This window comes from Paroedura picta, chromosome 1 (assembly GCF_049243985.1).
Source record: "Paroedura picta isolate Pp20150507F chromosome 1, Ppicta_v3.0, whole genome shotgun sequence".
Lineage (NCBI taxonomy): Eukaryota > Metazoa > Chordata > Lepidosauria > Squamata > Gekkonidae > Paroedura > Paroedura picta.
The window spans coordinates 202,188,523-202,204,456 of NC_135369.1; the positions used below are offsets into that span (position 1 = coordinate 202,188,523).

At 45.3% G+C, this 15,934-nt stretch overlaps 1 protein-coding gene across 4 annotated transcripts in view; it reads right to left on the reverse strand.

The window, feature by feature from the left end:
* Positions 1-15,934, reverse strand: part of ITSN2 (intersectin 2) — a 115,667-nt gene that overhangs the window by 76,554 nt on the left and 23,179 nt on the right. For all 4 annotated transcript variants that reach the window (XM_077316940.1, XM_077316957.1, XM_077316949.1 and 1 more), the window contains exons 3-5: positions 12,332-12,424; positions 8,857-8,920; positions 2,483-2,646 (exon numbers count right to left, since the gene is read on the reverse strand). In XM_077316940.1, the coding sequence (XP_077173055.1) occupies positions 2,483-2,646; positions 8,857-8,920; positions 12,332-12,424 (321 nt within the window). The remainder of the gene's footprint in view (positions 1-2,482; positions 2,647-8,856; positions 8,921-12,331; positions 12,425-15,934) is intronic.

Here is a 15,934-nt window from a genome sequence, read left to right on the forward strand (position 1 = left end):
CTGGCAGGGGCTCATGGGAATAGTCCATGAACATCTGGAGGACCACAGGTTGACTACCCCTGGTTTATATCATTTCTTCTCTCTCTCTTTCTTTTTTTTAAAAGGGAAACAATTTAATCAACACTCATTTGAGCAATGTTTAAAATCGCGGCCAGCTTCTGGTATTTAATAATGGGCTGCTGTAAATTTGTGAACAAATCAGAAAATTTCTGGATCCCCTCTAGAAGCTCCATTGTACAGCTAGACAACTACTGAACCCGTTTTTTCTCCAACTGCTTCGACGTGTTCTGGCCTCGCTGTTCTGCACCTGTTATCTTCTTCCTTCTGCACCATTTCCGGAGGGAACATTTGTCAACAGACGCAAAAAGATGCCAGGAATGCCAGCGCATATTCAATCGTGCTGGTTGCATGCAAGACCACTGTTCAGAGCAAGAGAATTCTTGCAGGCTGGCCAAACTTTCCAAAGTTCAGCAGGTACGGGGTCGATTTCCAAACACTAATGACTCTTGTCCCCAGTCTCCTCTGCAGCTCCAACGTGGATTAAAGATCTGTGGCACGGATTTAAGCCTGAAGCTCTCTCTGAGCTTATTTCCAAAATGGCTCCAGCCACATGTGCTTCCTTCCATAAGAAGAATCAATTGAGCCCTGCCAGCTGGACTGCCAGGTTGAGAAAATAGACTGTTAACAGAGGTTACAGTCTGCCTTTTCCCGGCAGATTTTGGGAACTCCACATTGTGTCCCTTACTCCTCCTTATGTCTCGAAAACGGCCATAATCTTCTCGAAACTAAGGCCTGGATTTCCACCTTCAAATATTGGCTAAAACTAAATTTTAGGGTTCGATCAGATAGTCTATTGGCCTGTTTATTGAGAGACTCTTTCAAATTTAAATGGTTCTCTACCATCCTGACTACACTCCAACAAATTGGCATTGACTACAATTACATCTTATCTCTGAATGAATCTTCCATTATGCGCCAAATTAAACAAAGGCTCCTCGATCAGGAATTCCAAAAAGTCCATCCTACTGTTCTGGCAACTTGCTCTCCCCATGCTCTTGGCCTCCAAGTGAAGCATGGGATAATGCCGGCTTATTTCTATAACTTGGCACATCCCCTTTATCACAGAGCGTTTTTGCTAGCTCGGTTCAACGCCTTACCATCTAAAGTATTACAAGGAAGATTTGCCAAGATTCCTTTCGAAAACAGACCCTGTTCCTCTGAATTAAACACTCCTGACACCATTCAACATATCTTACTGGATTGTCCCTTGTTTATTATCCAGTGAAGGCATATTATACCTTTTATACTGAAATGGAGAAGCCATTCAAAAGACCCGATCTGCCAATTTTTATTGTGTGATAAGGATGCCAATGTCACCTTTGTTATGGCTGAATTTCTATCTTCCGTTTTTAAACATAAACTGACTGATGTATCCTGACTATCTCTGTTCATTTTGCTAATCTGCTTTATGCCAATAAAGGTATTGTGTGTGTGACTGTTAACAGCACCACTTAATATCAACAAGTGCAGAGAGAGATTTTGCAAGTCACCCAAGATTGTGTGCTTGCCATGTCCTTGAACCTGAATCCATCTGAATCCATAAGTGAAGCTACCGAGTTTTTAAATTTTAATTCTTGTTTCTTTTTATTTTGTGCATCACACCCTGTATCTTAACCTTATGAAATGACTAGCAAGAAAGCCCATTGCAAGCAGGAATGCAAAGGGCACTAGGACCCAGGGGACACCAGGAGGTGCAGATCTGTGTGTGTCTCTCTCTCTCCCTGCATGACTCCAGTGTGCCTCACAGCAGGAGGCATGGCAGGTAATTAGGGCTGGTTTGTAGGAGGGAAAGAAGGCTGTTGTGCAGTTTGGGGCAGCTCTCTCTGTCTCTCTCTCTCCCTCCGTGGCAGCAGGGGTGGCTTTCTCTGTGTCTCTGTCAGCAGCTTGGGGCAGCTCTCTGTGTCTCTCTCTGCCTCCCTCACAGCAGGAGCGATAAGAATGAGGGCTCGTGTTCGGTCTGGCAGGGCTCTGTGTGTGTCTGTGTCTCTCTCTCTCTGGCATGTCTGAGGAATGTGGCTAGCGTCCAGGGAGAAAGGGGGGGAGCTGTAGGGCCTATTCCAACTTGGACAGCCGGACATATTCCATCCCCCAGGCTGTTTCACGAATATACAGAGAAACCATGGATAAGGATGGTTTTGTATGCCAATAAAAATGGATTGAATTGATTAAATAGGTTCAATGAAAGCAAACAAATCTATTTTTTTAGCCATTAAAGGCTCAAGACAAATCATTTTCATCAGCCTTCCTTACTACGCTCAGAACCTTCATACAGAAAAGTCTAAATGATCTTCAGATGTATCTTCCTGCAAGCAACTTTCCTGCGTTAAGAAAAGTCTTTGCATTTATTCACCTCCATTAATGATTACTTGGGAGGGGAGGGGAGAGCCTCCAAATCACATGCTTATTCAATATCCATGATTACCAAAGCGAGCAGACATCAAGGGGGAGAAAACGGGAGCTTGCTTCATGATCGGAGGGAGAATCACTGGTAGGGGTTGGCCTTGAAGTTTTAGCTTGATGAGTTTCATCGCTATGGAGAACTCCTGCTGATCCATCTTCCCATCCTTGTTCAGGTCTGAAAGAGCCCTTTAAACAAAAGAAAAATGTACACCGCATCAGACTCTCCACATTTCTATGCATTCTCTGGGGCAGCAGAGCATCACATGTGTTTTGGAGGGAGCTTCCCAGCTTCTCCTGCAGTGTTTCATCTTTATGACCTCTGCAACTGCCTCTCTGCCCCAGAAAGTCAACACGGGATTAATACCAGATTTCCACATGATGCAGGCCATTTTTATTACTGGCATGCTTCTAGCCACATATATTAGTGTTAATATTTTTATTTCTTATTTGTTTTTATGTTGTTTCTATCTTCTTGATATGGTTTTAATGTTGTAAGTTGCTGTGAGGCCCTTGGACAGAGCATCTTCTTTAGCCCCATACAGGCCTCACGCGAACATAATTCTGCAGCTGTGCACTGGATTTGAATGAGATTGTACTGTTCTGATTCCACCTGACATTTATATATCAGGACTTTATAATTACAAAGGGCCCAGCACATACAGAATCTCAAAAAAGTAAGCTATGACCCAGGGGTAGTCAAACTGTGGCCCTCCAGATGTCCATGGACTACAATTCCCATTCGCTGGCAGGGTCTCATGGGAATTATTGTCCATGGACATCTGGAGGGCCGCAGTTTGAATACCCCTACTCTAACCAGACCACCTGTATACCTTGCATCCTCTACAGCTTCACAGAGTAACTTTTCAAGGTGAGGGAAAGACCTGAAGTAGCGGGGTGTTGGTGATTGCATCATATGGACCAATGAGACAACTCTGTGCAAGGAAGCTTCCTACATTTTAATCACACCCCTTAAGTTAGCACAGAAGAAAGATTAAAAAGCAATGATGACTGCTGCAATTCTGAAGTGGCCCCGCCCCATCTGAACTTTCCATTTTATGGAATCGATGACTCTGTCATGGCAGGAAAAGGGGTTCACCTTACCTAAAGAGAGAGAGAGGCTGTGGAGGGTGATGAACCAGCCCACGAATCAACCACCATCCAAAACAACAGAGAAGAAAACCGTGTAATGGCGCAAATAAAGTCTGTATAGATAATTTCTCAATTTCATTTTTACTTGAAATATATATATATTCCTGGCAAATAGATGGGGAAGATGGGGAAGAAATGGAGATAGTGACAGATTTTATTTTCCTGGGCTCCAAGATCACTGCAGATGGGGACTGCAGCAAATTAATTAAACGACCCTTGCTCCTGGGGAGGAAAGCTATGGCAAATCTAGACAGCATCCTAAAAAGCAGAGACATCACCCTGCCAACAAAAGTGCGTTTAGTCAAGGCTATGGTATTCCCAGTTGCAATGTATGGCGAAAGTTGGACCATAAGGAAAGCTGAGCACCAAGAATTGAGGCTTTTGAACTCTGGTGCTGGAGAAGACTCTTGCAAATCCCTTGGACTGCAAGGCGAACAAACCAGTCAGTCCTAGAGGAGATCAGCCCGGACTGCTCCTTAGAAGGCCAGATCCTGAAGATGAAACTCAAATACTTTGGCCACCTCATGAGAAGGAAGGACTCCCTGGAGAAGAGCCCAATGCTGGGAGCGATCGAGGGCAAAAGAAGAAGGGGACGACAGAGAATGAGGTGGCTGGATGGAGTCACTGAAGCAGTTGGTGCAAACTTAAATGGACTCCGGGGAATGGTAGAGGACAGGAAGGCCTGGAAGATCATTGTCCATGGGGTCGCGATGGGTCGGACACGACTTTGCACCTAACAACAACAAATATACACACACACACATACATATACACACACACACATTAAAGTTCAAAGCACAGATAATTAACTATTATTTAATTATAATAATTATAATTATTATTTAATCAATTATTAATTGATTATTATCTGTCAGTCAGTTAATAGTTGGCAAATAATAACTGTCAAAAAACAGTCTAGGTAAAGGAAAACAAACCAAACTTTATCTCTCTCAATACAGACCCTACTTGGTAGTCAGAAGATTCTGTTGCTTCCGAAACGGCCTGGCCCATCTGTTTGTCTTGTTTTTCCTCACCTGGCTTATTACCCTTTACCTGTGCTGTTTTGCTGTACCTGGACTGTTTTTTGACTACTTGATGGTCAACTGTGCTATGAACTTTAATGTTTATTTTTGGCAACACGTAAGAAGATAAAAATTTCAAGAAAAACTGAGATGGAGAAATTATCTGTTCAGACTTTATTTGCGCCATTACATGGTCTTCCTTGTCTGATGTGCTTGTATTAGAAGAAGAAGAAGAAGAAGAGTTGGTTCTTATATGCCACTTTTTCCCTACCCGAAGGAGGCTCAAAGCGGCTTACAGTCGCCTTCCCATTCCTCTCCCCACAACACCTCCCCTGTGAGGTAGGTGAGGCCCTCTTTTCTTTACACCGTCCAAAGCAAGCCACTCAGTAATGCACAGACCATGGCCACCATGAGAGACCAGAGACATCAAAACTCCTCTACCCCAAGCTACAGAACTGGCCAATAATTGCCAAGGAGATAACTTAATCTGTCCAAGGAGCCAGAGCCATCTGACAGAAGAGAACTGGAAAGATGGCCAGAGTTCCTGGGCGGAGACTCTAGAAAGGTCACTCGAACAATGATCAATGCCTTTAAAAAAACAGGGATCCAGAGCACCATAAGTTTTTATGTAAGCTTTTAAGTATGGTACTGCAGCTGGATCCCTGGAGTCATTTGACAGATCTGCCTAACACGATGGCTCGTGTCCCACAGCACATCCATCCCCAGGGGGTTTTCTCCAAGGCAGTTCTCTGTTTCCATGTTTTGCTCTCTCTCTCTCTCTCTCTCTCTCTCTCTCTCTCTCTCTTGTTTCATCCCCAGGGGTCATCTTGTTCTCTTCTCTCGCCTTCTCAGTCAACCATGCCCTGCTAACACTTCCTCTTTGCAGGGGCAGATCTAGAAGCTGTTTCTTTTCTGCCGAGGCTCTGCCAGCACAAAGGCAAGGTCCCTTTACGTGGTCGCCATACGCTCTCCTTTTCCTTCCTGCTCCAAATTTAAGTAAGCCTGTGCCATTTTCAAGGGCAGAGATGGCAGAACTGGGCCTAGCCAGCATTGCCAAAATGGCCAAAGCCATTATGGGCTTCCAGTCTAGGCACTTTAAGCATTATGTTGAAACCTCTGGGATGGAACAACTGTTTGCAGACACCAGAAGCCTGAATAGTACAACACACACAACTACAACGCTGAGCTTCACGTTTTGCAAGAATGTTCTTACCCACAACTAAAACCTCCCTGTTCCAACAGACATTATACTCAATAAAAAATCCTCACAAACACATGAATATTCAGTGCTTTCTAAGTGTGAGTTTTTGATTGATTGCTCTCAAAAAGCAGGCTTCATTGAAGAAATTCTCTTTATTCAAGAAGCATCAATGCTTACCACTCAGTGTCTTTGCTAAAACTAACTACTGTCCAACCCCAGTCTTATTCCCACAGCCCCCCTAGCGAGTCTCTATGGGTGTGAAGTTCTTCAAACGCTTGCGTTTTGCCTGACACATCTATCACCTCTCCTCTTCAAGGCTCAAACCAGAGATAACACAGGCTGGAGAACATCGAAGGGTCAGCAATGGAATTTCCCCAACTAGCTGGCTTCCTTATAACAGTTATAATTCACACCTAGGTACTAAACAGGAAACAGAACAGCACTAAAGCAATCAAAGAGAATACATGGCAAAATCAGAGATGCATGGTTTTGGCATCCAGGAAGAATACCCCTTCCCTAGGAAGAGTACCCTGGGGAACAGAGTTCCATGGGGACCTCAACTATGTAAATGAAGCAATAACAAAACCGCCACACAATGGAAAGCACTTATACAAAAGTCTTGCCTCAGCCACACGGACCTTCTGGAAAGGGGAAGGCATGCAGGCCCCACGGTTCTAGAACATCTCATAAAAGCGGTGAGACAAAGCAGCATCATTGCTGTTCTGCGCCACTGCCTCCAATTTCCTGCCCCAACCGAAGTCCGTGGGCATTGATGCAATATCCATTTGCCACCACAACAACAGGGCATGTGCCCACATGCACATTCCTCAACCCAAGCTCAGAGCATTAGCCATGCCTAAACATACTCCACTGCACATGGGCCAAATCAGGTGTCCCAACACAAAGCAGATACCAACTAGGGCCTAGTCTGCACACACAGGACAATGCACTTTCAATGTGCTTTGGCAGCTGGATTTTCCTGTGTGGAACATGAAAATCTACTTCAAAAGTGCATTGAAAGTGCATTATCTATTGTGTGCGGACTAGGCCTTGGTCAGCTTACAGAGACCGAAAGTCTCTGGGGATGTTCGATCATCATTCTCTATCCCCAACCGACTCCTCACTGGCTTCCAGTCTAGGCACTTTAAGCATTATGTCGAAGCCTCTGGGAGGGAACAACTGTTTGCGGACACCAGAAGCCAGAGTACAACACACACAGCTATAATGCCGAACTTCATATTTTGCAAGTATCTATCTACTCAGGGAAGCGGATTATTTTGTGGGGGAAAGTTTTGCAACCCACGTTTTAATATTTTTGAGGAAGCGGTTTTGTTGTACTCCATTGACCGTTTACGCACTGGAGGTTTCATGCAGGACTGCAGACTGGCGTTTTAGTCGTAGCAGGTTGCCCCACCTCTTCCTGCACCCACATGGGGGAGTATTTGGCCCAGTGCATAAACGGTCATTGCTCTGCATACTGAATACCATGTTACTTAAATAGAAGAAGAAAAAGAAGGAGAGTTGGTTCTTATATGCCACTTTTCTCTACCCAAAGGAGTCTCAAAGCGGCTTACATTTGCCTTCCCTTTCCTCTCCCCACAACAGACACCCTGTGAGGTGGGTGAGGCTGAGAGAGCCCTGATATTACTGAAGAAAAAGAAGAGTTGGTTCTTATATGCCGCTTTTCTGTTCCTGAAGGAGTCTCAAAGGGGCTTACAGTTGCCTTCCCTTTCCTCTCCCCACAACAGACACCCTGTGAGGGAGGTGAGGCTGAAAGAGCCCTGATATCACTGCTCGAAAAGCTTTTTCAGTGCTGTGGTGAGGCCAAGGTCACCCGGCTGGCTGCATGTGGGGGAGCAGGGAATCAAACCTGGCTCGCCAGATTAGAAATCTGCACTGCTAACCACTACACCAAGATGGCTCTCCGCCACCCCCAAATAGCCTCCCCCCCCATGAGGGCAGCTGGCCAAGAGTAAGAGGGAAGGTTTGTGCCCATGTTTGCAACACGAGTTATGGCTTCTAATAGAACAGGTGGCCAATATGGCTGCCAACCTCAAGTGGTAGCTGGAGAGCTCCTGGGATTAGAAATGATCTCCAGGTGACAGAGACTAGCTCCCCTGGAGAAAATCTCTGCTTTAGAAGGTAGATTCTAGTCTATGGCATTATCCTCCACTGAGGTCTCTGTCTTCCTGAAACTCCCTCTCTTCCTGAGACTCTCTACATCCAGCTTCCAAATCTCCTGGAATTTCTCAACTGGGAGCTTGCAGTCCTAGTTGCCAGCTGCTGCTTTATAAACCTAGAAATTAACAAATTAACGGGTCATAAAATCATGGGTCATCTAGTCCAACCCCCTGCACTATGCAGGACACTCACAACCCTCTCGCTCATCCACGGTAACCTGCCACCCCCTTAAGCCTTCACAGAATCAGCCTCTCCATCAGATGGCTATCCAGCCTCTACTTAAAAATTTCCAAAAATGGAGAACCCTCCACCTCCCGAGGAAGCCTGTTCCACTGAGGAACTGCTCTAACTGTCAGGAACTTCTTCCGGATGTTTAAACAGAATTTCTTTTGAATTTATTTCATCCCATTGGTTCTGGTCCATCCCTCTGGGGCAAGAGAGAACAACTCTGCTCCATCCTCCGTATGGCACCCTTTTAAATACTTGAAGATGGCTATCAGATCCCCTCTCAGACGTCTCCTGTCCAGGCTAAACAGACTAAGCTCCCCCAACCTTTCTTCATGAATGTTTAGCTCCATTAGCTTATCAGAAAGAGGAAGAAATTATATTTACCTTCTACACTACAATATATTTAATGTAAACAATGTAGCATTTTAAATGTTACTACAAAAATTATTCACTTCCTTCACAATCCGCCCTCCTTGCCTAGGGGACAAATCAAAATGTAAGGGGAAAGAAACTGGGAGAGGAAAACAAAATCACCCTAAAAGACATTATTATTTATGGGAACAATAATAAATAGGAAATTTCATATCACAATACTGAAAACAAACAGCATATTACCATATTTCGGCCAAAATCTGCGGGGACAGGCCTGATTGTAAAAAGAAGGAACGGGCCTGATCACCTGTGTTAAAGGGAACAGAAGGAAGAATAAGATGTCAGAATGCGATTCCCATAACACTTGTTTTAATGTTTTATGGCATATTTATTTTTATACATATTCTAAGTTAATTGGAAGTTGTCTCCTCCAGTACTCTAGAGAGGTTGCATAAGAATTTCCCAGAAAAAAACACATACATAAGATCATGATGGACACACACATACACACTCTAGTAATCTGAATTAGGTTTCCAAGGCTGGAATCAAATTGTGAGTGGGTGGGCTTGTGGCCCTTCCTTAATTACCCAGGAAATTGCTAATTGCCACTGTGGGATGGTAGGTGAATTTCCTCCAGGGCAGGCTGGATTCTGGAGAGTTTTGGTGTGTGGGAGGATCACTTGAGCATGAAATTGGGGTCACTGTGGGTGGGCAGGTAGTTGTGAGTTTCTGCACTGTGTAGACGGTTGGACTAGATGACCCTGGAGGTCCCTTCCAACTCTATGATTCTATTCTAGTACAACCATTTGCAATGGCATAGAAAAAGGACATAAGCCTGCCAAATGTAGATTAGTTAGTTCTATCACATTTCCGACAGCCACGTGGCTGTGAAAGTTGGATGATGAAGAAACTGGACAAGAGGAGAGTTGATTTGTTTGAATTCTGAGGAAGGCTTCTGTGGATTCCACAGACAGCTAAAGTCACAAACAAGGAAACAACAGAGCCTGGTATATCATTGGACAGCAAACTCACAAAACTACGGCTCACTTACTTTGGCCGTATCATGCGATCCAACTCAACGGAGAGAATAATTATGACAGGACGGGTCGGTGGTAAAAAGAAACCAGTCCGACAAAGAACACAGTGGTTAGATACGATCAAAATGGACACTGGCCAGAGCATTATTCAACGAAAAGAAGCAGAGCAAGATTGGAAAATGTAGTGACAACTGGGCCGTAGGATCATCAACAGTCGGACACGAGTGAACGGCTAACATCAGGGGTAGTCAAACTGCGGCCCTCCAGATGTCCATGGACTACAATCCCCATGGGAATTGTAGTCCATAGACATCTGGAGAGCCATAGTTTGACTACCCCTGGCTAACATCATCCTAAAAATACACTCCAAAGTTGGGCTTTTCTAACAGGGCTACAGTTGATTGTTATTTCAATTTGGTATTTGATAACCATGAGAAAATACAAGATATACAGGTACAGTGGAATGCATGTGTATCAACCTCTCATCTGGCATGCTAAAAGTGCAGCACACTGCAGGAGGAGGGGGATTGCACAGGGAGCTCAAGGTGAGGCAAATGTGGGAGAATGCAGCCTACATAACCCCTTGCTCCGGATTCCTGGTGACTCTCAGGAAGAGAAAATCAAGAGCCTGCTTTCTGGAGGAAACACTGAAGCTTCTAAACAGAAAGCCAAATATTGTGCCGTAACGTGCAAATCACGCCAAAAACATGTTATTGGAAATCTGTCATGCCTCAAGTATCCTAATTCTGATATGTTTTAAATTTAATTCTCCTTTACACGTTCGATGTATAAGCATTATTTATTATCGCAATTGATTACGATGTTGCGCAGGTTTTATAGCTGGCTTGGAGGTGCGTATTACAAATAAATCTGGTAATCGACTATTTAAAATGTATTTATTCACTTCATTTCTCACTAAAACTCAAGTTGGATTACAAATAAGGACAATATTATACAAAAAACACAATGAAACCTGCTTGTAAGGTTAAGAAACACCACACTTCTAACAGTATAGGACAGGGGTAGTCAAACTGCGGCCCTCCAGAGGTCCATGGACTACAATTCCCAGAAGCCCCTGCCAGCGAATGCTGGCAGGGGCTTCTGGGAATTGTAGTCCATGGACCTCTGGAGGGCCGCCGTTTGACTACCCCTGGTATAGGATATGCAACGCACAAGGCTGTTACAGGCATTACGCGAGCCTGGCTCCTTTTACAGAAGTCCATCTCCTCTTAAGGAGAGGAAAATGGAAAAGGCTCCGGACTCCTTAGTACTTCATCTCCACACAGAGGCCTGTTACTTTGACAGCCTGAGTAAGAAATGCTAAAGATACCGGACACCCACATGGGCAGAGAAAGGGAGGACCTGGGAGGGTTTACAGAGAGTGATTAAAATGTGGAATCTGCTGCCAAAGGATGTAGTGATGGTCACAGGCATAGACAGCTTCAAAAGGAGATTAGAGAGATTTGTGAAGGATAAGTCTCTTAGACCGTTTATGCACTGGAGGTTTCATGCTGGGCTGCAGGCTGGAGTTTTAGTCGTGGCAGGTTGCCCCACCTCTTCCTGCACCCACACGGGGGAGCATTTGGCCCAGTGCACCTCATCTGCCCACGATTTGTGCTCCTGCACGAGAACCAGGGCAGTGAAGTGCCCAGTGCATAAACGGTCCTAATGCCTACTAGCCATGGGGACTGAGAAGAACTGTCCACAATCAGAGGCAGTAAACCTCTGAATCCCAGAGCCAGAAGGCAGTGTCAGGGGAAGGCCTTGGCTTCTAGGCTCTGTTGCTGGCCCACAGAGGAACTGGTTGGCCACTTATGAGACAAGATGCTGGACCCAGGACAACCTTCATGCTTTCCGAGTGTGAACAGAAGTCAGGCTGAGGGGCCAGGAGACTTTGGGAGTAAAGGATGCTGTGGACAAAAAAATCATACTTGAAAGCCTGAGCGACGAAACTGAATTGTTTTCAACTTCGGAGAAAGTAAAAACTTTTACTAATCTAAAACAGAATGAAGTCTGAGTCCAGTGGAATGGTTTAAGACCAGAAAAGTTTAATTCTGGGTCTAAGTTTTTGGTTTAAACTGAGCTGCAAGAGAAGCCAGCCCCAGGGGCAGTGCTAGGGGGCTCTCACCTCCTGCTGTTGATCTGTACAACAGAATATCCCTGAATAAAAGCAAAAAAATTTGGCCAAGCTATACCGGTAGCCGATCAGATCAGAGATTCTGTAATGGGCTTAAATAATACCAAAAAAAAGTATCAGGGAGGTATTTGTGGGGTATTTTTTCCCACCTTGCTTTAGCTATTGAATGCACACTCTAAAAATCTAAATAAATAAATAATAAAAATAAATAAACTCCTATTGAGGACGTTAAGCACTGCAACCCAATCCCTGAAACATGTCTGGAAACAAAAGGGGAAACCAGAGAAGATCTTTAAAGTACAGATAAGAAACTCTCTCTCTGCTTGCAATTGTGCTGCTGTATTCTCCAACGTGAAGCTTGGGCCAGCCACTATTTTGCAGCCTGGCCTACCTTACAGGGATGCTGTGGGGATGAAGCACTGAGCTCTCCCTCCACCCACCCCGAAGAAGGGCAGGAATGCAACATATGGGGCAAATATGTCAACTATGTTTTCTACTTGTATTGGAGAAGAGGGCAGTTTACTGGGGGCAAACACACACCGACCTGTAACGTATCCTCCGATGGGCTTGAGGTTATCGAACTGCTTGTTGTGCTTTGATCTTTCTTCAGAAGTAATGGCCCAAACGTTTGGGCTTCCTGGAACACACGAAAAAAGAAGAAATGGATGTCGCACAGAGAGGTTTACTTGGCAGTGGCAGAAAGCACCATCAAGTCCCGGCCGATTTACGGCTACGCTCACAGGGGTTTTCAAGGCAAGGGAACAACCAAGCACGGCTTGACACTGCCTGCCTCTGCATACCGGCCTGGGACTTCTTTGGTGGTCTCCCATCCAAGTACTAATCAGGGACGACCCCATTTTGCTTTTGAGCTCTGATGAGACTGGGCTGGCCTGGGCCAAGCAGGTAAACTTTTGCTCCTTAAACTTTCCCTCACCCATTTTGGAGGACTGCTTTTAAGATACATTCAGGATGGCCCTGAATGTCCTCTTGCAGCCAAAAAGACCAATAACCAACCTACCGCGGTACAAGCATGGTCCCTGCATGCACACTTTTGCCATTTACACAGATCAAAGTGGACTACCCGTTAAATAATGACATTTATTTTATTTATTACATTTATTATTTATATGCCGCCCTTCTCTGCAGGCTCACAGACCGGACCCCTAAGAATGGAAACACTCAGATCCCTAACAGAGGGGCATTTCAATCAGATCTAAGTAGCTATATTGAAACATTCACAAGGAAACGTCAGCAGGAAGCTATCCAGTTGGAATTAATATGCTTACCAAGCTTGGGCTGAACAAGGAGTATTTATTCATCACCTTTCAGGGTCATGTATACTCTTTGGCCCATTATGCACGGAATGGAAGGTCCGCATTAGGGGTGGAATGGCGGCTAAAATTACCAATTATGCACACTACAGGCGGAAACCGGGTGCAGAGTCAACGTATGCCGCCGAAAAGGCCGCGTTAGCGAAATGCGGAAGAAAGTGGAGCTTCCCGGGACCAGGGCGCAACCAGAAGCGGCTCTGGAGTAGCCACGTGCATAATCGGATACTCTGGGTTTTGCCGCCATTGTGTTCCGTCCCATGCGTAAGCGGTTTGCTTCGCTTCTTCCCCCTCTGCGTTCTCCATGCTGCCGTTTCAGCGGCAGTGCATAATAGGCCTTTGCCAATTCATCCACAGCAGGGAATTGTCCCCACCAATTGCAACAAGATTTTGATCATGTACTCTGACTGGCTCTTATTTTCATCTGCATTCCAAGGAGTTATGCACCGGAATAACTCCCCCTCCCTGTGCCTTCTTTCTGTTTGTACCTTCAGGCTTGTGTGGATATATAAACTACCAATTAAATATACCGTTTCATCCTTTGAATTAAGCAGAGTATGACTCACAAAACACTTCTGCCACCACACAGTTCCTCAGAATTGTTTACAGTTCCTCGGAACTTTTGCTGTTCTATAATTCAGGAAACCGTGCTTCCTAGATCTGACTTATTTTTCCAGTGCTGCTCCTGTCCTTAAAGAAATCTTTAGCTGCTAACTATACTTTGCAACATTTGCACACAGAAACTTCCTCCTCCTGATAACTATTCACCGTAGACGCAGGAAACATGATTCACAGATGGCAGCACAGCCATCTATTTCAATTGGCTTTTGACTTGGAAATAAAAAAAACCTGTTGAAACACTTTAGACGTCATACTTGCCCACTGTAATATATGAGAAACCAGATAAGAATTAATGCCAAATAATAATACTACCACTTAAATCAGGGGTAGTCAAACTGCGGCCCTCCAGATGTCCATGGACTACAATTCCCAGGAGCGCCTGCCAGCGAATGCTGGCAGGGACTCCTGGGAATTGTAGTCCATGGACATCTGGAGGGCCGCAGTTTGACTACCCCTGAGTTAAATGGTATTAGGACAAGTAGTTTTTCTCAGAGTCCCAACTGGGGACACTTTTCAAGGTGGCTTCTTTCAGCCGAAGTTGAGCATTATCAGCTTTGTAGAGGGCACAACATACAGCCGTGTCATGTCCTGGGATTTACCATTAAAAGGTACAATAAACTCAATAAAGGTACAATAAACTCTCTCTACGTGGGCCTGCCCTTGACTTTGATCCCGGAAGTTACCGCTGGTACAAAATGGGATTGCCAGGGCCCTCACTAGAACACCTTGGAGGGCCCATATTCTGCCGGTGCTTTGCCATTGGCACTGGTTAACATTCTGTTTCCGGGTTAAGTTCAAGGTTTTGGTATTGACCTTTAAGGCCATACACGGCCTGGGTCCCACTTACCTGTGGGACCGCTTGGTTGCTTATGCCCCCTGCAGGGCTCTTTGTTCTGTATGAATCTACTGGTTGTCCCGGGCCTACAGGATGTTCACCTGGCCTCAACCCGGGCCAGGGCCTTTTTGGTCCTGGCCCCTACCTGCTGGAATGGGCTCCCGGAAGAGCTGAGGGCCCTGCTGGAGTCGCCAACTTTCCACAGGGCCTGTAAGACGGAGCTCTTCTGCCAGGCGTATGGTTGAGGCCAGGGCAGTCTCCCGGTAGTCCAACTGAGGATCCCCTCCAATGCCATATTGGATCCGCTCCCACTCTCACTGAAAGTGATCTTGCCCACCAGGCTGAACGAGGGGGAATGGGATCGGAGTTGTGACCACTGCTGCTTTTGTAATGTAATGTTAAGCTGGGAAGATTTTATTGGGGGTTTTACTGTGTTTTGATGTTTTTATGATGTAAAGCCCATTTGGGGAGCAGCGGTCAATCAATCAATCAATCAATCAATCAATCAATCAATCAATCAATCAATCAATCAATCAATCAATCAATCAATCAATCAATCAAAACAGAGTGCAGTTTCCCCACTTTAAAAAATGCAGGAATGGCCTTCCTAATGGCCTGCAAAGGAGCCATGAATCACTTTGCTCAGGAAGACCCTTCCAGGTTGGGCATTTTGTTAATGTCACCACGTGACATGGTGGTGGAAGAAAATGGGCTTTCAAGGCAAGAGATGAGCAGAGGTGGTTTTGCCACTGCCTGCCTCTGCGTAGCAACCCGGGGCTTCTTTGGTGGTCTCCCCTCCAAATACGAACCAGGGCTGGCCCTGCTTAGCTTCTGAGATTTGGCTTGCCTGGGCCACCCAGGTCATATGAAACAGTCTTTAACCAGAACAAGAAGAAACTGGTTTGAAAAAAAATTGTGTTTTTCTTTGGGGCTACAATTCAGAAGGAATGTTTATCCTCTAGAACAGACTTTTTCAACCACGGTTTTGTGAAAAGCTGCCATATAGAGGATGATGATGATGAAGAAGAAGAGTTGGTTCTTATGTGCCGCTTTTCTATACCCAAAGGAGTCTCAAAGTGGCTTACAGTCACCTTCCCTTTCCTCTCCCCACAACAGACACCCTGTGGGGTGGGTGAGGCTGAGAGAGCGCTGCTATCACTGCCTGGTCAGAGCAGTTTTATCAGTGCCTTGGCAAGCCCAAGGTCACCCGGCTGGTTGCATGTGGGGGAGTGCAGAATCGAACCCGGCATGCCAGATTAGAAGTCTGCACTCCTAACCACTACACCAAACTGGATGGAGCAGAATTGTTCTCTCTTGCTCCGGATGGACGGACCAGAACCAATGGGATGAGATTAATTCAAGA